This window comes from Zea mays, chromosome 8 (genome assembly GCF_902167145.1).
Source record: "Zea mays cultivar B73 chromosome 8, Zm-B73-REFERENCE-NAM-5.0, whole genome shotgun sequence".
Classification (NCBI taxonomy): domain Eukaryota; kingdom Viridiplantae; phylum Streptophyta; class Magnoliopsida; order Poales; family Poaceae; genus Zea; species Zea mays.
The window spans coordinates 6,482,493-6,504,634 of record NC_050103.1 but is presented as its reverse complement, the minus strand read 5'-3'; the positions used below and the strand labels follow the sequence as shown (position 1 = coordinate 6,504,634).

General features: G+C 54.4%; 1 protein-coding gene across 10 annotated transcripts in view; it reads left to right on the top strand.

Moving 5' to 3' along the window:
* The first annotated feature begins 534 nt into the window (after positions 1-534).
* Positions 535-22,142, top strand: part of LOC100193261 (uncharacterized) — a 48,258-nt gene continuing 26,650 nt past the window's right edge. For 3 of the 10 annotated variants that reach the window (XR_004851737.1, XM_035961286.1, XM_035961287.1), the window contains exons 1-6: positions 535-987; positions 1,236-1,330; positions 2,954-3,073; positions 3,598-3,687; positions 3,767-3,882; positions 3,954-4,053. Coding sequence is in view for 9 of the 10 variants with exons in the window: in XM_035961286.1 (XP_035817179.1) it covers positions 660-987; positions 1,236-1,330; positions 2,954-3,073; positions 3,598-3,687; positions 3,767-3,882; positions 3,954-4,053 (849 nt within the window). In the remaining variant the exon portion in view is untranslated. Of the gene's footprint in view, positions 988-1,235; positions 1,331-2,953; positions 3,074-3,597; positions 3,688-3,766; positions 3,889-3,953; positions 4,054-6,490; positions 6,585-7,065; positions 8,603-22,142 lie in introns of those variants that run through there. The other 7 variants (XM_035961284.1, XM_035961283.1, XM_035961290.1 and 4 more) reach the window with 7 other exon arrangements.

The following is a 22,142-nucleotide window of genomic DNA, read 5'->3' as shown; positions in this document are numbered from 1 at the left end:
AAATACGATTTTAGCTGTGAGCTGTTGTGAGCGGACAGTTGTATGAAAGCTAAAATATATTTGTTTAAAACAACTGTTGAATGTAGATTTTATAAAAACATGATATTTTGGAAACATAAATGGTAGTAATATGAAAAATCTAGAGTAGAAAGTGATTTTAAATTTAATTACAAGAATATGTAGAATTAGAGGAATTAATTTTGTTGTAGTTGATTGGTTGAGATTTTAGATTTTAAACATTGTTTAGTTCAGAATGATGGAAAATACTCTTATAAAACGTGTGATCCAACTTAGGGCTTGTTCGGTTAGCTCTCAATCCATGTGGATTGAGTGGGATTGGATGGGTTTGAATCCCAAACAAGTCAAACTTCTTCTCAATTTTTTCCAATCCCATCCAATCCATGTGTATTGGGAATAACCGAACAAGCCCTTAGAGGGTGTTTATTTAAGATTATAATTTGACCAAATTATATAATCCAATAAATTTTAAACTAATTTATTGAATTATATAATCTGGTTATATTATAATCAAACAAACAGCTGCTACCTTTTCGTCGATTCTACTCTACCCGGTCCTCGCTTCCCCGTTCTGTCCTCGCGGTCGCGCAGGCGTACCAAACAGCTAGGGCCGGGGGCCGCAGCCGCGCACACAGCAAGCAATGGCGGACGCCGCCGAGATGGTGCGCCTCCTCTATCTCCGGACCCCGCCGCGGCCGTTGCTCCCGCAGTTCGCTGTACATACACATCGGCCACAAAGTCTGCTCAGAGTTTCCCCCCGCTTCCGCCCTCCCATCCGTCTTCGGTGCCGCGCGCTCGACGCCAGTAGACCGGTTGCGGTGGAGGGGGAGCGGGATGAGGAGGACGGTCTCGAGGACGAGGAGGAGTCCTACTTCTCGGTCACCTCGTCGGGGCTCTCGGAGGTGGACTACCTAGGGGAAAGCACCAGGGGGGATTTGAACGTGAGGAGGGAGCGCCTCGAGGCGCTTGGTGAGCTCTAGGTCTCCTTATTCTCGAGTTCATGCGGGTAATCGATGTTGATTCGTGGGTGATACTACACTATTGCGCAAATTTATGAAGTATACAATTGTGAGACATAAGCATGGACCACTATATTCTTACGTGGTTATAAGTAGACGTCTTCTGAATTCTCCTAATGGCTAATTGGAATATACTGCAACATCATCAAATTTGGATCATAATAGCTTTGTGATTTCTTATAGCTGCATTAACTTTAGGGAACAGCAAGTCAACTTTGCATGGTCCTATTGAGGAGATAGCTTGGAAAGAAGCGGGAGAAGCTGAAACATTGCTTCATGACTTGGGAATTGCAGTACGGTTCTATCCTTTTAAGCATTATCTTGTCATTGTTGATGTTCGGTATGCTTCTTCGTTTCTATTTATGTTCCCTGTGCAAGACTCATTGATGTTGTCACCAATGCATGTTTAGTTCCTGGTAACCTATACAAATGTGTTATGTTATGGAATTTAGACAAAAGATCATAACTATCCACTTAAGGGCTTGTTTGGTTAGAGGTGGATTGAGGGGGATTGGAGGGGATGAAATCCCCTTCTATTCAATTTTTTGAATAGAAGGGGATTTAATTCTCCTCAATCCCCTCCAATCCTCATGCAACCGAACAAGGCCTAAGGAATAAGGGGTCAACCGGTCAATACTTCCTCTTATAACCCTACCATCATATAATTGTAGTAGCATTTTTTTACCTCCACTCTGTTACACACTTTTTTTTTAAAAATGTCATTATCATTAGAATTCCACGAGCCAGAGATGTTTGACCACTCATGTGTTTAGAATTTAGTCAACTAACAGGCAGCTATCATGTGTAAGAATAAGTTACTGCTCTTCATGCCTGGTGTGACCTCTAATATTATAGGCATTTATAGTTTCTGGCAGGCGAGAATCAAAGTGTTGGCTTGTAGTGGATGCAGTCATCACGATCCCTGACAGTAAATTGTGCCAATGGTCTCACAATCTCATGGTCAGCCAAATACACGACATTTATTTTCGTCGAAAAACTAACGTCGCGGTTGAGGTTTATGATTTGGCCATCAAGTAATGGAAAAAAGATGGTTATCGATAACCTGTGAAGCATCAACGGCCCTTTTTTCTTCCTGCCAGAAGAGAATGATGGTTCCCTTGTTGGTGAAAGGAAAATTTTCTCTTGCACTGACATTTCAGTTTTCAAAATCGATGTATCCATTTCGCTAAAATTATTTTATGGCCTCCTTTGTTGGGAAAGGAGTCAAACAAAACTATATGGTTTTTGACTATTTTAACTTTTTAAGATTTACTTAAAATGCTTGTAAGCAAAGGGCGTGGATGTGATTACAAGCAAACAGTCAGGGGTGTGTGGGCGTGTGTTGTAAGGGTTCTGGACCCTCTTTCTTCTTAATACAAAGATACACAGCTCTCCTGCGTGTTCGAGAGAAAAAAAGTTTTACTGTAAAATGCATCCCAAAATAACTGTTGTCAAATGGTTTGATATTTTTTCTGCGTGATCGATCTTGACAGGGCATTCCCTTTTTATGATTAAGTTACAAGAGACGTGCTTTTCTAGCAACAAAAGCTCCAACATTCAGTGAAGTATAACTTTAGTGAATACATTAATCATGGAAATGCTGAAACATTCCAAGGAAATGAGGAATATACAAAAGTATATTCTTTTGAAAGACAGGCAACAGGCTATAATCAAATAGACAAAAGCATATTCTTTTGAAAGACAGGCTATAATCAAACTCATTAATACTATTTTGCATCGTAAATCAGAATTAATTTTGCAGTTATATTCTATCTGCTAACATTCTAGCACTTTGTTCTTGAACTTCCATTTTTGGTTGCCCCTTTGCCAATCATATCTTGTTTGAGTATCATCACGATGACAAAACCAGTCAGCCTTCCAAAAACATTACTAACATCAGTTTGCTAAAAATGCAGGACCCGTTTTCAGTAAGACACTCTCCTCGTGGAATTTTCTGCACCAGGACACTAAATCTTCGATCTATCAGTGTAGTTGGCTACGATATGGACTATACATTAATTCATTACAATGTGATGGTACTTCATGGCCCATTTTTTTGATTCGCCTATAAACTTTTCTGATACCCAGTTGCACTTTTCGAAAATTCTGTAAATATGTTGAGCTGATTTGACCGGTAACTCCAAACGATTGTGTATGAGTGATCTAAATTCTCAAGTGCCAATTAAAGTTTTTTTCCTTCAATTTTTTGTTCATAAAGTTCATGTCAGGGGTTAGTTGCTGTGAGTTTTCAATGTGTTTGTAATGCAGATAGTTTTAAATATAAACATTTCCTCCAATCCCTGTATTTCCATTAGTACACTGACTTCTATGTAAATACATTGTGTCAATTTCTAATATGAAGGGTTATATATTGTGGAAGTATTTTTTCATGATGAATCTACTAACATAGTCTTATGCTGTCAATGTTTATGAATTTTAGCTATTGATTGTAAAAGTTAAAATAATAGTTTGACATAGGACATTGGACTTATATTTGGATTGGAGATAGTATAATTTTGTTCAATGCAACTATTATGGCAATCACATAACATTTCTGCAGGCCTGGGAAGGACGTGCATATGACTATGGGATGGACAACCTCAAGAGCATGGGTTTTCCAGTAGATGACCTTAAATTTGACCCTGACCTGGTAGTGCCTGCAGTGCACTTCTTTCCTAATACATTGAAGCACTTAAATCACCTCTAGTGATACAATTGCTGTGTCACAGGTCATAAGAGGTCTTGTTATTGATAAAGAGAAGGGAAACTTGGTTAAAGCTGATCGATTTGGGTACATTAAGAGGGCCATGCATGGTACCCAAATGCTTTCCACTCGTGCTGTGAGGTAGAGGTAACACATTTCGTCAAAGTTTCTGGGCTTCATTGATGAGAACTCTAATTCATGTTTTTGAATAGTGAAATATATGGAAGAGAATTGGTGGACCTGCGGAAAGAAATTCGATGGGAGTTCCTTAATACCCTTTTCTCTGTTTCAGAAGCTGTCATGTTCATGCAGGTTTGGTACCTTTTCCTTTTATGTGATATAGTCATTTCAATGTTTATGTGATCTCACTAGACATCTCAACTATTTAAGTCCATGTCCATCTTTATCTGTTGATTTCCACGTGACAGGCGAAAGGGCCTCTAACGTAATGGCTAAGGCTTTCGAGTAGCACCTCTAGGTTCTGGGTTCGATCCCCCCTCGGTGGCGAATTTTGGGCTTGGTTAAAAAAATCCCCTTGCTGTGCCTCGCCCCGAGTTACATTTTGCGTGCCACCCTCCGGCTGAACCATTGCAGAGTGGGCGATGACGGCCCGCTAGTGATGGGGTCCAAGGTTCAGAGATTTTCTCGGCCGTGACCATGTTTCGGTCTCTTCTTAATATAATACCGGGAGGGCGGTCTGGTTTTACCCAAGGGCCTCCTAGAAGAGGGCGAGTACTAGATCTATATTGTTAAATATCTGTGTTCGTAATAATTTGGTATCGGAGCCAGGCTGGCGCATCGGCGACCATGTCCAGCGCCGTCGACGATCTGGGGACCCTCTCTAATGCGGAGAAACTTGATCGCATCCTGGCACAACTGCAAACCATAAATAACAGGCTGGATTCCCACAACGCTTATTTGTCCAAGCTCGAGCAGGCGTGGGTCGACTCCTCTGCTTCTACCACGGGCAGCTTGGACGCAGGCAACGTGGTCACGAGTGGCGAAGGCGGCCTGGGCGTTGTTAAGGCCCATAAGGCCCATATATTATTGTCTGCTTATATATATGCTACAGTACCCGAGGGGGCTATTGTCTCGCCTAATCCAAGGTTAGTCACATGGTATCAGAGGAGGTTAGGGTTAGGGTTTACGTCTAAGCCCACCCTGATCCAAATTTTTTCGTCGCCGTCGCTGTGCTGTCCTCCCGGCCGCCGTCGCGGCCGCGGGCCCCTTTTCCCGGCCGCCGTCGCGGCCTTTTCCTGGCCGCCGTCGCGGCCTGCTGGCCGCCGCTTCGTCGAGGATTCACCGTCCCTGCGCATCCGCGCCGTCCGCACATCCGCGCCGTCCGCGCCGTCGACCTGCGCATCCCGCCGGATCCGCTCTCTCCGCACCGTCGACCTGCGCATCCCGCCGTCCGCCGGATTCGCCCTCTGCCGCGCCCCGTCGACCTGCTGTCAGCTGACCGTCCGCCGGATCCGCCGTCTGTCTGCCGCGCCCGGTCCACCTGCTGCCCCTGCGCCAATCGTAGATTTGCGCAGATCCGCCCGCCGTCCCTGCGCACGGCCTGCTCTGCGCAGATCCAACGTCCCGGGAGTGCGCAGATCCGCCTGCTGTCAGATCCTGCTGTGTCTGCCGTCCCGCTGTCCCTCGTCACCATCGCAGTCACCTCGTCTTGCGGGCAGGGCTGCAGATCTGCGCCGTTGCTGTCTCTGCGCAGGTGGCTGCCATTGCGGGCAGAGTTGAGGTGGCCTTGATTATCTGCAACACGGTGACAGCTGCTGTCCATCTCGGTTTCCGCTGCCCAGGATCTTCGTCAAGTCGTCCAAGTCGGGCTGCTGTCAGTTGCGGCTCCTCTGGTTTGTTTGGTTTCACTTATTTCCATTGAATTCAATATGAAGACAAATGCTATTGTGGTCAATATCACTCTCGATGGTCAAAATTATCCGGAGTGGGCTTTCTGTGTTGAGACTGCACTCCGGGGACATGGATTACTCTTCCATTTGACTGATGCGGCACCTGTTCTTGCTGATGATCGTCGCAATGCTGCTGATATCAAAACATGGCAGCTTAATGATGGTAAAGTGATGGCTGCTATGGTGAACAACGTCAAACCGTCTATGATTATGAGTTTGTCTAAATTCAAAACTGCTAAATCCATCTGGTCTCATTTGAAGGAGCGTTTTGTTCAGGATAGTGGTGCTCTATTACACACCCTTATGCAGCAGACACATGTTATTGAGCAAAATGATATGAGTATTGATGAGTACTACTCAGCCTTTGATCGCCTGATGAGTGCTTTGACATCAATGGTGCCTGCTTGTACTGCTGATCCATGTCCGGCTCATAAGTTTATTGAGAAGTTCTTCACTTACAAATTTGTTATGGGTGTTCGGGCCGAGTTTGATTCTCTTCGTGCTCGTTTACTTCAGGGTTCTGACACTCTCACAATGGCTAAGGCGTTGTCTGATTTACTTGCTGAAGAGACTCGTCTTAACTCTCTTTCCTCTAATGGTGGTAATCCTCACAGTGTGTTGGCTGCTGCCCAGAAACCTAAGAATATTTTAAGCCTTGTGATCATTGTGGCAAGACCAATCATCGATCTGAGCTTTGCTTTGTCAAGTTTCCTGAGAAGTTGACTGATTTCCGTGCACGACGTGCTGCTCGTGGTCGTGGTCCAGGACCATCTACTAGAGGTTCAGTTGCCGTTGCTGCCACTTCGTCCGCTTCTACTTCAGAGTCGGCCTGGGTACTTGATTCAGGAGCCTCCTTTCATGTCACGTCTGATCAGTCAAAGTTGGCTACTACTACACCTGTCACAGATGGTGCTTCAGTGCAGACAGCTGATGGTACTGTATGCCACATTACTCATAAGGGTTCTCTTTCTGATCCTCACTTTACAGTACCTAATGGGCCTGTTTGTTTCGGCTTCTGGCAGCTTCTGGCCACCAAAAGCTGCTGCGGACTGCCAAACGCTCAGCTTTTCAGCCAGCTTTTATAAAATTCGTTGGGCCAAAAACCATCCAAAATCAACATAAACACATAATCGGTTGAGTCGTTGTAATAGTAGGAATCTGTCACTTTCTAGATCCTAAGTCCTATAAACAACTTTATCTTCCTCCACACGTAGTCGTAATGATACTCAAATTCTTCCCACAGCCAGATTCTCCCCACAGCTAGATTTTCAGAAAAGCTGGTCAGAAAAAAGCTGAACCAAACAGGCCCAATATTTTCTTTGTCCCTGAGCTATCTATGGATCTTCTTTCAGTAGGTCAAATTACGGATCATAATTGCTTTGTCGGATTTGATGACTCATCTTGTTTTGTACAGGACCTTCGCACAGGGGAAGTGATTGGGACTGGCCGTCGCCGTAGAGCAGCTCCTCGCCTCTACATCTTGGACTCCTTGCGGCTTTCTTCCTTGGCTACATCTCCAGCACATGTCCTTTCAGCTACCCTTGCTTCTATTGCGTCTTTTACCCAGTGGCATCATCGTCTAGGTCATTTGTGTGGCTCTAGATTGTCTACTCTAATAAAGTCAGGTTGCTTAGGTCATACTTCGGTTGAGTCTAATTTTCATTGTAAGGGTTGTCATCTTGGAAAACAAATACAACTTCCATATTTTACTAGTGATTCTCATTCTGTTGAACCCTTTGATTTGGTTCACTCTGATATTTGGGGTCCTGCACCTTTTGTGTCAAAAGGTGGATATAAATACTATGTCATTTTTATTGATGATCATTCTCGCTACACTTGGATTTATTTCATGAAACGCCGCTCTGAGCTGATTTCTATTTATAAAACCTTTGCTCGCATGATTCACACTCAATTTTCCACTCATATTAAAACCTTTCGTTCTGATTCTGGTGGTGAATATTTATCTGATAATTTTCGCCAGTTTTTGACTTCAGAGGGCACTCTTGCTCAGCTTTCTTGCTCTGGTGCTCATGCACAGAACGGTGTGGCTGAACGCAAACACCGTCACATTATAGAAACTGCTCGCACTTTGTTGATATCTTCTTTTGTTCCTTCACATTTTTGGGGTGAAGCAGTTTCTACTGCGGTTTACCTAATCAATAGACAACCGTCATCCAAACTCTCTGGCAAAACACCTGGTGAAGTCCTTTTCGGAACTCCTCCACGATATGACCACCTTCGAGTTTTTGGATGTACGTGTTATGTTCTATTATCCCCTCGTGAACGTACTAAATTGACTGCTCAATCTGTTGAGTGTGTTTTTCTTGGATACAGCCCTGAACATAAAGGCTATCGGTGTTATGATTCATCTTCTCGTCGCATGCGTATTTCTCGAGATGTGAGCTTTAATGAAAACCGACCCTTCTTTTACAACTCTTCCACTCATTCTTCTTTTCATTCCACAGAGTCTACCGCCTTCATGAGCCTTCCTCCCATTTCTGAAACTTCATCAGTATTACCACCTACTGTTTCTACACCAGATGCTCTTATTCCCATCGCACCACCTTCCACTTCCACACCATCTCAGTCTTACTCTTCCAAACCACCTGTTACTCAGACTTACATTCGCCGTCCTCGCTCCAATCCCACGGCCAGTCCTGATGATGATCCTGTTGCTGAGCCTTGTACTAACAATGATGACTCTCATGTTGTTTTTAATCAGGGGTATCATCTTCGTGACCGTGACACTATTGCAGCTCCAGACCGTTATGGGTTTTCCTGTGCCGGTGCAGTCATTGCTGAACCATCATCTTATAAAGAGGCTTCTGGTATACCTGAGTGGCAGCTATGACTGATGAATTAAATGCCCTTCATCGCACATGTACATGGGATGTTGTTCCGTTACCTGCTGGTGTTGTACCTATCACGTGCAAATGGGTCTTCAAAGTTAAAACCAAACCTGATGGGTCTATTGAGCGATATAAAGCTCGTCTTGTGGCCAGAGGTTTTCAACAGACTCAGGGTGTTGACTATGATGAGACTTTTGCACCTGTGGCTAGGGGTGGTAATGGATCACGATCCAAATACCTCTTCACAATTTGGTAAGGCCCTAAATTATTTCTAGTTCAAAAATGAATAGAAACAAAGCCCGATCCTAATCCGATTCGATCCTTAAGTTTTATAGTGTAAAATTTGAGGCCCATTGTCAGCCCTACCTGTGGCCCATCTGACTACTGTTCGAGCCTTACTTGCTGTTGCAGCCTCATCTTCTTGGACTATCTCTCAGATGGATGTCAAAAATGCGTTTCTTCACGGTGATCTACATGAGGAAGTCTATATGCATCCACCTCCTGGGATAGATGTTCCCTCAGGGCATGTCTGTCGTCTCCGTCGAGCCTTGTATGGTCTCAAACAAGCTCCTCGTGCTTGGTTTGAGAGATTTGTTTCTGTCATCAAGGCTTGTGGTTTCTATTCTAGTGATCATGATCCTGCATTGTTCATACATGTGTCTTCACGAGGCCGCACGTTGCTCTTACTATATGTTGATGACATGTTGATTACAGGCAATGATCCAGACCATATTGCTCATGTGAAGGCGTACCTGAGTAAGGAATTTCAAATGTCTGACTTGGGGGCACTCAATTATTTTTTGGGCATTGAAGTTTTGCAGACTCGAAATGGTATTTATCTTTCTCAGGCCAAGTACATACAAGATCTTCTTGATCGTTCTGGTCTTAGTGATACTCGCACTGTTGCCACGCCTATGGATCTTCACTTATCTCTTCGTCCGACTGATGGGACACCTTTGGAGGATCCATCTCGATATAGACATCTTGTTGGCAGCTTAGTTTACCTTACTGTCACCAGGCCGAATATTGCTCATGCGGTACAGATCTTGAGTCAGTTTGTCTCTGCTCCTACATCAGTTCATTATGGGCACTTACTTCGTGTGCTTAGATATTTACGGGGGACAAAAACACAATTTTTATTTTATGACTCAAATTCTCCACTTCAGCTTCATGCTTACTCTGATGCTACCTGGGCCAGTGATCCTACAGATCGTCGCTCCATCACTGGTTACTGTATTCTTCTTGGATCATCCCCTGTTGCTTGGAAATCCAAGAAGCAAGCTGCTGTATCTAGATCTAGTACTGAAGCAGAACTTCGAGCCCTGGCTACTACTACTGCTGAGATTATCTGGATTCGTTGGCTCTTGGCTGATCTAGGTGTTTCTTGTGACTCGCCTACACTTCTTCGTTGTGACAACACTGGAACTATACAAATCTGTCATGATCCAGTGAAGCGTGAACTCACAAAACACATTGGTGTTGATGTCTCATTCACTAGATATCATTGTCATCAGAAGACCATTGATCTTCAATATGTGCCCTCAGAATTACAGCTTGCGGATTTCTTCACAAAAGCACAAACTAGGGCACAACATCGGTTTCATCTACTCAAACTCAATGCTTCAAATCCTCCACTTCCGCCTTGAGTTTGACAGGGGGTGTTAAGGCCCATAAGGCCCATATATTATTGTCTGCTTATATATATGCTACAGTACCCGAGGGGGCTATTATCTCGCCTAATCCAAGGTTAGTCACAGGCGTGACCGATGGAGGCTTGGGCGTGAGCGACGATGGCTTGGGCGCGGGCTGAGGCGGCCACATGGGCAGCGGCGGCGGTGCTCTGGAGGAGGCAGACGAGCCCCGCGAGGGAGTACTCCTCGAGGTGCCGGAGGTCGGCAAATCCGCCCTCGCCGGCGTGGCCGGGGTCGGAGAGGTCGGTGCATCGGGCCAACGCCTCTGCGTTCGCCTTCTCCAGCCTCTTGAGCAGACGCTCCTATAGCTTGTTCATCGTGCCGTGGAGCCACAATGTTGCTTCCTCGGGCGTGGCTGGATCGAGATCAGAGGTTGGGGGGGGCGTCGCTGCGGGGCCCGCGCGGGCTGCGTGACGTGCGGCTTCTGCAGTCGCGGGATTGTCTCGCCATCAAAGCCAAGTCGAAGGCGATGACGAGGAAGCCGACGAGGAGGCAGGCTGCAGAGAAGGCCGACAAGGAGGGCAGCTAGCACAGTGCCCCCGCGCGGTGCGAGGAGGCGAAAAAGACCTTCGGGGAGCTCGACATGGTGGCGGGTGGGATAGCCAGCCGGTCGGTTCTTCCTTGCATGACGATCTGCTCGTGGACCGTGGTGGCCAGACTAGCTGCCTACGGTTCCAATCTGGGCCAGGCCTTCCACTAATGGGACGTCTTGGTCCCAATTTGGACCGAATTGGCAAAGTAATTGGGCTCTGTCCCACTATTTTCTTTTTACAACTCTAAATTAATTGTTTTAGGTGAATAAAATACTAAGTCGAGATGTACACGACTTAGTATTAGTGTTGTTTTAGTTTTTGAGTCGAGTCATCGTTGGTAGTGTTCACAGCTCGCGGAAGAGCTGTTTTTAATGAGGGGTGGAATGTTACGGGCTGTTATGGGCCCTGTCGGGGACCATAATTAGGGGTACCCTCAAGACTCCTAATTCTCAGCTGGTAACCCCCATCAGCATAAAGCTGCTAAGGCCTGATGGTGCGATTAAGTCAGGGATCGGTCCATTCGAGCGACTTGATCACGCCTCGCCCGAGCCTAGCCTCGGACAAGGGCAGCCGACCCCGGAGGATTTCCGTCTCGCCCGAGGCCCCCCTCCGACGGCGAACATATTTCCGGCTCGCCCGAGGCCCTGCCTTCGCTAAGAAGCAACCCTGACTAAATCGCCGCACCGACCGACCAAATCGCAGGAGCATTTAACGCAAAGGTGGCCTGACACCTTTATCCTGACGCGCGCCCCCCGGCAGAGCCGAAGTGACCGCCGTCACTTCGCCGCTCCACTGACCGGCCTGACAGAAGGACAGCGCCGCCTGCTCCACTCCGACTGCAGTGCCACTTGACAGAGTGAGACTGACAAGCAGTCAGGCCCTGCCAAAGGCACCATAGGAAGCTCCGCTCCGCCCGACCCAGGGCTCGGACTCGGGCTAAGCCCCGGAAGACGGCGAACTCCGCTCCGCCCGACCCAGGGCTCGGACTCGGGCTAAGTTCCGAAAGACGGCGAACTCCGCTCCGCCCGACTCAGGGCTCGGACTCGGGCTAAGCCCCGGAAGACGGCGAACTCCGCTCCGCCCGACCCAGGGCTCGGACTCGGGCTAAGTCCTGGAAGACGACGAACTCCGCTCCGCCCGACTCAGGGCTCGGACTCGGGCTAAGCCCCGGAAGACGGCGAACTCCGCTCCGCCCGACCTAGGGCTCGGACTCGGGCTCAGCCCCAGAAGACGACGAACTTCGCTTCGACCGACCCCAGGGCTCGGACTCCGCCCTGGCCTCAGCCGACGACCTCCGCCTCGCCCGACCCAGGGGCTCGGACTCGGCCTCGGCCACGGAAGACAGACTCGACCTCGGCTTCGGAGGAGCCTCCACATCGCCCAACCTAGGGCGCAGGCCAGCCACGTCAACAGGAGGCGCCATCATCACCCTACCCCGAGCTGACTCGGGCCGTAGGGAACCAGACCGGCGTCCCATCTGGCTAGCTCCGCCAGATAGGCAATAATGGCGCCCCGCATGCTCTGTGACGACGGCGGCTCTCAGCCCCCTTACGGAAGCAAGAGGACGTCAACAAGGACCCAACCGCTCCGACAGCTGTCCCTCCGCCAGGCTCCATCGCTCCTCCGACGACCACGACATCACACCAGCTGGGTGCCAAAATCTCTCCGGCTGCCACGACGGCATGTACTTAGGGCGCTAGCTCTCCCCCGCTAGACACGTAGCACTCTGCTACACCCCATTGTACACCTGGATCCTCTCCTTACGCCTATAAAAGGAAGGACCAGGGCCCTCTTAGAGAGGGTTGGCCGCGTGGGGACGAGGACGAGACAGGCGCTCGCTTGGAAGCCGCTCGCTCCCTCACCCGCGTGGACGCTTGTAACCCCTACTGCAAGCGCACCCGACCTGGGCGCGGGACGAACACGAAGGCCGCGGGATTCCCACCTCTCTCACGCCGGCCTCCGGCCGCCTCGCTTCTCCCCCCTTCGCGCTCGCCCTCGCGCTCGACCCATCTGGGCTGGGGCACGCGGCGACACTCACTCGTCGGCCCGAGGGACCCCCCGGTCTCGAAACGCCGACAGTTGGCGCGCCAGGTAGGGGCCTGCTGCGTGTTGACGAACAGCTTCCCGTCAAGCTCCAGATGGGCGGTCTCCAGCAACCTCTCCAACCCGGGACGGTGCTCCGTTTCGGGAGTCTTGAGTTCATGTCCTTCGACGGCAGCTACGACATGATACTCCTTCCACCGCCGCGCGACAACGACAATGACGGCCGACAGCCCGCCCGCCGGCGGCGGAATCGACGACGTCTTCCCTGCGTGGTGGAAGAACAACCTTCGACCTCGTCCCGCCTTCTTCCCCGCCGACGGAGGGGAAGGCGGGGCAACCAAGGCCAAGCAGGAGGCAGCGCCTCGTTGGCTGTCAAGCGAGTCGACAACGCCGGCACCCTGACGAGGGGCGCACCGGGTATCGACTTCGCGCCTGAGGCGAAGACGAGCGCCGTCTCCCCGCGACACGCCAGTCCCGAGCGAGCGGACGACGCCAGCGCGCTCGCGGAGAGCTTGCTGGACGTCACCCTCGTACCTGAGACGACGGTGCAGTCAGCCCCCGACGTGACTTTATCGCCGCTCGTCGACCAAGAGGTACCGACCGATTCCCATCCCACGTCATTTGGATTCAGCCTCAACCCGCCTAGCGACCTTGCTTTGGCGGGCGCTCTCGTAGGGGCGAGTCCAAACCCTCTGGGGTTTCGCATGCGGTCGCCTTGGGACCGGCTGACGGGCGTCTCGACCTACGGGCCCTCTGGGTCCGAGGAAGACGACGAGCCCAGCATCTGTTGGGATTTCTCTGGACTTGGCAACCCCAGTGCCATGCGGGACTTCATGAGCGCATGTGACTACTGCCTCTCCGACTGTTCCGACGGTAGCCGCAGCCTCGACGACGAGGACTGCGGCCCAAGCCGCGAATGTTTCCACGTCGATCTAGGGGGTCCCTCCGAAGGCAATCATCTCGGCATGCCGGAGGACGGTGATCTCCCTAGGCCGGTGCCCCGCGTTGACATCCCACGGGAGCTAGCTGTGGTCCCCGTTCCGGCGGGGGGTCACGACCCACAGCTCGAGCAAATCCGCGGGGTGCAGGCCAGGCTCGACGAGGGAGCCGGAGCGCTTGAGCCGATCCGCCGGGACGTTGGGCAGGCATGGGCGGGCCAACCCCCGGCCGGAGAAATACGTCATCTGCCCCAGGGTTTCCAGCACCGCGTCGCCGACGACGCCAGGGTCAGGCCGCCACCCGCGTCTAGTGGAGTCGGCCAGAACCTGGCTGCAGCAGCGGTGCTTCTCCGCGCGATGCCGGAGCCATCCACCACCGAGGGACGGCGAATCCAGGGGGAGCTCAAGAATCTCCTGGAAGGCGCCGCGGTCCGACGGGCCGAGAGCTCTGCCTCCCGAAGGCAGGGATACCCCTCGGAACCTCATGCCGCGACTTCTCGATTCATGCGGGAAGCCTCGGTCTACACCGGGCGCACGCGCAACACCGCGCCTGCAGCTCCGGGCCGCCTCGGCAACGAGCACCATCATCGCGACCGTCGGGCCCACCTCGACGAGAGGGTGCGCCGAGGCTACCACCCCAGGCGTGGGGGACGCTATGACAGCGGGGAGGATCGGAGTCCCTCGCCCGAGCCACCCGGTCCGCAGGCCTTCAGCCGGGCCATCCGACGGGCACCGTTCCCGACCCGGTTCCGACCCCCGACTACTATCGCAAAGTACTCGGGGGAGACGAGACCGGAACTGTGGCTCGCGGACTACCGTCTGGCCTGCCAACTGGGTGGAACGGACGACGACAACCTCATCATCCGCAACCTCCCCCTGTTCCTCTCCGACACCGCTCGCGCCTGGTTGGAGCACCTGCCTCCGGGGCAGATCTCCAACTGGGATGACCTGGTCCAAGCTTTCGCCGGCAATTTCCAGGGCACGTACGTGCGCCCCGGGAATTCATGGGACCTCCGAAGCTGCCGGCAGCAGCCGGGAGAGTCTCTCCGGGACTACATCCGGCGATTCTCGAAGCAGCGCACCGAGCTGCCCAACATCACCGACTCGGATGTCATCGGCGCGTTCCTCGCCGACACCACCTGGCGCGACCTGGTGAGCAAGTTGGGTCGCAAGACCCCCACCAGGGCGAGCGAGCTGATGGACATCGCCACCAAGTTCGCCTCCGGCCAGGAGGCGGTCGAGGCTATCTTCCGAAAGGACAAGCAGCCCCAGGGCCGCCCATCGGAAGATGCTCCCGAGGCGTCTACTCAGCGCGGCGCCAAGAAGAAAGGCAAGAAGAAGTCGCAAGCGAAACGCGACGCCGCCGACGCGGACCTCGTCGCCGCCGCCGAGTACAAGAACCCTCGGAAGCCCCCCGGAGGTGCCAACCTCTTCGACAAGATGCTCAAGGAGCCGTGCCCCTATCATCAGGGGCCCGTCAAGCACACCCTTGAGGAGTGCGTCATGCTTCGGCGCCACTTCTACAGCGCCGGGCCACTCGCGGAGGGTGGCAGGGCCCGCGACGACGACGAGAAGGAAGATCACCAAGCAGGAGAGTTCCCTGAGGTCCGCGACTGCTTTATGATCTACGGTGGGCATGCGGCGAATCCCTCGGCTCGGCACCGCAAGCAAGAGCGCCGGGAGGTCTGCTCGGTGAAGGTGGCGGCGCCAGTCCACCTAGACTGGTCCGACAAGCCCATCACCTTCGACCAAGCCGACCACCCCGACCACGTGCCGAGCCCGGGGAAATACCCGCTCGTCGTTGACCCCGTCATCGGCGATGTCAGGCTCACCAAGGTCCTTATGGACGGAGGCAGCAGCCTCAACATCATCTACGCCGAGACCCTCGGGCTCCTGCGCGTCGATCTGTCCTCCGTCCGAGCAGGCGCTGCGCCCTTCCACGGGATCATACCCGGGAAGCGCGTCCAGCCCCTCGGACGACTCGACCTTCCCGTCTGCTTCGGAACGCCCTCCAACTTCCGAAGGGAGACCCTGACGTTCGAGGTGGTCGGGTTCCGAGGAACCTACCACGCGGTACTGGGAAGGCCATGCTACACGAAGTTCATGGCCGTCCCCAACTACACCTACCTGAAGCTCAAGATGCCGGACCCCAACGGGGTCATCACCGTCGGACCCACGTACAAACACGCGTTCGAATGCGACGTGGAGTGCGTGGAGTACGCCGAGGCCCTCGCCGAGTCCGAGGCCCTCATCGCCGACTTGGAAAGCCTCTCCAAAGAGGTGCCAGACGTGAAGCGTCATGCCGGCAACTTCGAGCCAGTGGAGACGGTTAAGGCCGTCCCCCCGACCCCAGTGGCGACGTCTCCAAGCAAATCCGGATCGGCTCCGGGCTCGATCCCACATAGGAAGCAGTGCTCGTCGACTTTCTCCGCGCAAACGCCGACGTCTTCGCGTGGAGTCCCTCGGACATGCCCGGCATACCGAGGGATGTCGCCGAGCACTCGCTGGATATTCGGGCCGGAGCCCGACCCATCAAGCAGCCTATGCGCCGATTCGACGAGGAGAAGCGCAGAGTGATAGGCGAGGAGATCCACAAGCTAACAGCGGCAGGGTTCATCAAAGAGGGTATCATCAAATCAGGATGAAAGAGTCCGACCAGCTCGCGACTTCTTTCATCACGCCCTTCGGCATGTACTGCTATGTCACCATGCCGTTCGGCTTGAGGAATGCGGGCGCGACGTACCAGCGGTGCATGAACCATGTGTTCGGCGAACACATCGGTCGCACGGTCGAGGCCTACGTCGATGACATCGTAGTCAAGACGAGGAAAGCTTCCGACCTCCTTTCCGACCTTGAAGTGACATTCCGATGCCTCAAGGCGAAAGGCGTCAAGCTCAATCCCGAGAAGTGTGCCTTCGGGGTGCCCCGAGGCATGCTCTTGGGGTTCATCGTCTCCGAGCGGGGCATCGAAGCCAACCCGGAGAAGATCGCAGCCATCACCAGCATGGGGCCCATCAAGGACTTAAAGGGCGTACAGAGGGTCATGGGATGTCTCGCGGCTCTGAGCCGCTTCATCTCATGCCTCGGCGAAAGAGGTCTGCCTCTGTACCGCCTCTTAAGGAAGGCCGAGTGCTTCACTTGGACCCCTGAGGCCGAGGAAGCTCTCGGGAACCTGAAGGCGCTCCTCACAAAGGCGCCTATCTTGGTGCCTCCAGCTGCCGGAGAAGCCCTCTTGGTCTACGTCGCCGCGACCACTCAGGTGGTTAGCGCCGCGATTGTGGTCGAGAGGCAGGAAGAGGGGCATGCATTGCCCGTTCAGAGGCCAGTTTACTTCGTCAGCGAGGTACTGTCCGAAACCAAGATCCGCTACCCACAAGTTCAGAAGCTGCTGTATGCAGTGATCCTGACGCGGCGGAAGTTGCGACACTACTTCGAGTCTCATCCGGTAACTGTGGTGTCATCCTTTCCCCTGGGGGAGATCATCCAGTGCCGAGAGGCCTCGGGCAGGATTGCAAAGTGGGCGGTGGAAATCATGGGCGAGACAATCTCGTTCGCCCCTCGGAAGGCCATCAAGTCCCAGGTCTTGACGGACTTCGTAGCCGAATGGGTCGACACCCAGCTACCAACGGCTCCGATCCAACCGGAGCTCTGGACCATGTTTTTCGACGGGTCGCTGATGAAGACGGGAGCCGGCGCGGGCCTACTCTTCATCTCGCCCCTCGGGAAACACCTACGCTATGTGCTACGCCTCCATTTCCCGGCGTCCAACAATGTGGCTGAGTATGAGGCTCTGGTCAACGGGTTGCGGATCGCCATCGAGCTAGGGGTCCGGCGCCTCGACGCCCGCGGTGACTCGCAGCTCGTCATCGACCAAGTCATGAAGAACTCCCACTGCCGCGACCCGAAGATGGAGGCCTACTGCGATGAAGTTCGGCGCCTAGAAGACAAGTTCTACGGGCTCGAGCTTAACCACATCGCTCGGCGCTACAACGAGACTGCGGACGAGCTGGCTAAAATAGCCTCGAGGCGAACAACGGTTCCCCCGGACGTCTTCTCCCGGGATCTACATCAACCCTCCGTCAAGATCGACGACACGCCCGAGCCCGAGGCGCCCTCGGCCCAGTCCGAGGTACCCTCGGTCCGGCCCGAGGTACCCTCGGCGCAGCCCGAGGCACCCTCAGCTCGGCCCGAGGCGCCCTCGGTTCAGCCCGAGGTACCCCCGGCCTCCGAGGGTGAGGCACTGCGCATCGAGGAGGAGCGAAGCGGGGCCACGCCTGATCGAAACTGGCAGACCCCGTACCTGCAATATCTCCACCAAGGAGAGCTACCCCTCGACCAAGCCGAGGCTCGGCGGGTGGCGCGGCGCGCCAGGTCGTTCGTCTTGCTGGGCGATGAGAAGGAGCTCTACCACCGCAGCCCCTCAGGCATCCTCCAGCGATGCATCACTGTCACCGAAGGCCAGGAACTCCTGCGGGAGATACACTCGGGGGCTTGCGGCCATCACGCGGCGCCTCGAGCCCTTGTCGGGAATGCCTTCCGACAGGGCTTCTACTGGCCGACGGCGGTGGCCGACGCCACTAGAATTGTCCGCACCTGCGAAGGGTGCCAATTCTATGCGAAGCAGACCCACCTGCCTGCTCAGGCTCTGCAGACGATACCCATCACCTGGCCCTTTGCTGTGTGGGGTCTGGACCTCGTCGGCCCCTTGCAGAAGGCGCCCGGGGGCTACACGCACCTGCTGGTCGCCATTGACAAATTCTCAAAGTGGATCGAGGTCCGACCTCTGAACAGCATCAGGTCCGAGCAGGCGGTGGCGTTCTTCACCAACATCATCCATCGCTTCGGGGTCCCGAACTCCATCATCACCGACAACGGCACCCAGTTCACCGGCAGAAAGTTCTTGGACTTCTGCGAGGATCACCACATCCGGGTGGACTGGGCCGTCGTGGCTCATCCCATGTCAAATGGGCAAGTAGAGCGTGCCAACGGCATGATTCTACAAGGGCTCAAGCCTCGGATTTACAACGATCTCAACAAGTTCGGCAAGCGATGGATGAAGGAACTCCCCTCGGTGGTCTGGAGCCTGAGGACAACGCCGAGCCGAGCCACGGGTTTCACGCCGTTCTTCCTAGTCTACGGGACCGAGGCCGTCTTGCCCACAGACCTGGAATACGGCTCCCCGAGGACGAGGGCCTACAGCGATCAAAGCAACCAAGCTAGCCGAGAAGACTCGCTGGATCAGCTGGAAGAGGCTCGGGACAAGGCCTTACTACACTCGGCACGGTACCAGCAGTCCCTGCGACGCTACCACGCCCGAGGGGTCCGGTCCCGAGACCTCCAGGTGGGCGACCTGGTGCTTCGGCTGCGACAAGACGCCCGAGGAAGGCACAAGCTCAGGCCCCCCTGGGAGGGACCATTCGTCATCGCCAAGGTTCTGAAGCCCGGAACGTACAAGCTGGCCAACAGTCAAGGCGAGGTCTACGGCAACGCTTGGAACATCCAACAGCTACGTCGCTTCTACCCTTAAGATGTTTTCAAGTTGTCCATATACCTCGCACCCACGCAAAGTTTAGTCATCAAGGAAGGGTCGGCCTCGCCTCGGCAAAGCCCGACCCTCCCTCGGGGGCTAAAAGGGGGGCAACCCCCTCTGCGTCGAAATTTTCCTCGAAAAAAGATCTCTTCTGCCAGAATATCTTTCGTGCTTTTTGACTACTTCGAAAAGTGGATCCTGAAAACGACGGAGTACACGTAAGCAGCCAAGGCTGACCGAGCCGAGGGACTCCTACGCCTCCGGGATACGGATACCTCACTCATCACCTTCTGCGATAAGTAACTCACGTTCGGATAAGTGATTCCGCGGACCGGACAAGTCTTCACGTTCGGAAGTTCTTCTGCCGAAGCGACCCTTCGAGCCTTCTCGACTGAGTCGGTGACAGAGCTTCATGGACGGGTAAAAGTGCGCGTAAGCGGCAAGGCCGACCGAGCCGAGGGACTCCTACGCCTCCGGGATACGGATACCTCACTCGTCACCTTCCGCGAGAAGCAACTCTTGCTCGCACAAACATCCCTGTTACCGACAAAAAAGTCCAGATACTCGAAACAAGAGGAAAAGAGACGCAACTTTACAACGCAGCGAGGGTGTGTGTTCTGGCCTCGGCGGCCGTAGAAGGCACACGCTACAAGACAATCTGATCCTACAGGCTCGGGTCTTGACGATGGAAGGGGGCAGCAGCACCCTCGGCATCGACGACACCTTCGGCGAGGTCCGACCTAGCCTCAGACGGCGACGCGGTCCGAGGATCTCCGCTCTAAGGGACGACGTCATCGCCACGTCCGGGCAATAGCTGCCAGGGCCTTCTCCGGGAATCCGGCCCGAGCAGGCGGCTCGGCCGTTCACCCCGGAGCCTCGGCCAACCATCTTCTAAGGGCGCCAGCCCGACCCGAGGCCTCGGCTGGTCAACTCCGGCGTCGGTCCCGCTAACGGACGACCCGGCTGGGCTCCGGCCAACCAGGTTTCATTTTCGAGCCAACTCCGCCCCTGTTCATGCTGATATCGCTACCCCTGGCCTCGGCTCACCGAAGAGCGGCCAAGGGGTCCCTTTAACTAAGCTAGAGAAGCCTCAGACAACAAGGCCGACCGAGCCGAGGGATTCCTACGCCTCCGGGATACGGATACCTCACTCGTCACCTTGACACGGGGCGACTCACGCTCGGTGAAGCGGTTCAGACAACCAACAGGCGAGTCTTAGTGCTCGAAAATGAGGAAAAAACACGGCTCCGTGCCAAAATTACATACATGTTCAGGCCTCGACAGCCACAATGAACAAAAAACACTGGCATTCAAAGTGCCATTACAAACGGAACTCCGGTTCCCCCTCCGCAGGTACGAACAACCCCACTCCATGGGGGAGGGCCTGCGGAGCAACAGAAGACCGACGAACGGCGCGCCGTCACCCGCTCCAGCAGCAGCGACGACGACGACTTCTGCCCCGGGGGGCCGAACAGCGGCAGCACTGACCTCAGGGCGAATGCTGCTGCCAAGAGGCCCCCGCCCATGCCCAAACTCGTGAGGCAAGGACGGGCAGAAGGCCGTAGAGTTGGAGGTCGGTCCGTGGCCGGCCCTGGCTATCTCGCCGGCGGAAGAACCTCTTCCAGCTGCCGTGGCAGACGCCGGCGCCGCGAGGGGCTCCGAAGCCACTCGCGTCCGAGAGCCACGCACGGTGCAGCTGCCGGCGCCACGGACGACGACCGCCCTTCCCTCCGATCACTGAGTGAAGGAGCGGGCCACCGCCCACGCAGGGGCCGACCCCGACTCGGCACACTCCCCTCCCCAGCCCTGGTGATGAAAGTCCTTGAGGCTGAGGGAGGGGCAGCGGCCGCAGCCCGGCTCGCTTTCCCCCACCATCAAGCTGGAGGTCACCATCTTGGGTGACCGCCGGCGGAGGGGTGCAGCCGGGCTGCATGATGAAAATCCTTGAAGCCGAACGATGGCCGAAAGGTACCAACTCCCACGGAGTTGCGTTCCTCCAACGATGAGGCGGAAAGACGGCGGGTATCCCCCATCCGGGGGCTTGGAAGGTGGAAAGACACAACGCATAAGGGAGCGCGAAGACATGGTCTATTTCCAAGGGGGTCACCCTCCTTTTAAAGGCGACTATCCCTACATGCGTCCCCAGCCGTCACGGGCTGAGTCTTCTCCGACACGCTCCAAGGCCCTCCCCTGCGGCGCGGGGGCTGGGTCCCACACGTCATGCAAACCGGCTCAGAGCAGAAAAAGCCCAACCGCCGCGCGCGGTGCGCACGACCGCCCAGCGGTTACAAGTGACCCTCCACTTTTGCCCAGACCAGCGGGCGAAAGGGGCGGGCGGCCATGCAGGCGGCATGCAACCGCGCCAAGTGGACGCGCTTCTCCGACTCCCGACACGCCCAGCATGGAGGCCCAGGCCCACGCGTCACGCAACCGGCGCGCCGGATGCCTCATGCAAGAAACTGCACCGCCACTTGCGCCACCACCGCGCCTCCTCGATTGCGGAACCAATACCGCGACTCGAGGCGACCCAGCGCACGACCCAGCAGCGCCAGCCTAGCGCGGCGGTCAATGCGGCCAAAAATGGGCCGGCAGTAATGACGGTGGCAGGCGAGCGGGAGCAGCGATCACGTCGTCAACCAAGCTCACGTCCCATCCGGGGGCAGCAAGAGAACCCCCTTTCACGGCGTGAAGACAACGCGCCCGTGATCCGTTCCTCGAACGGCTCGCGCACGCGCAACGGCCGCCCCCGCCAACCACTCGCCCCGTCGCATTAACTCCGCAGCGGGACAGGCGGCGCCTCTGGCAGGAGAAGCGGGCGACGCTTCGCCTTCGCCATAATGACCGCGTCAGTAAAGGTACGCCGCGTCGTTCGATTTCATATCCTTTTCCTTTTTTCCTCTTTTTCTC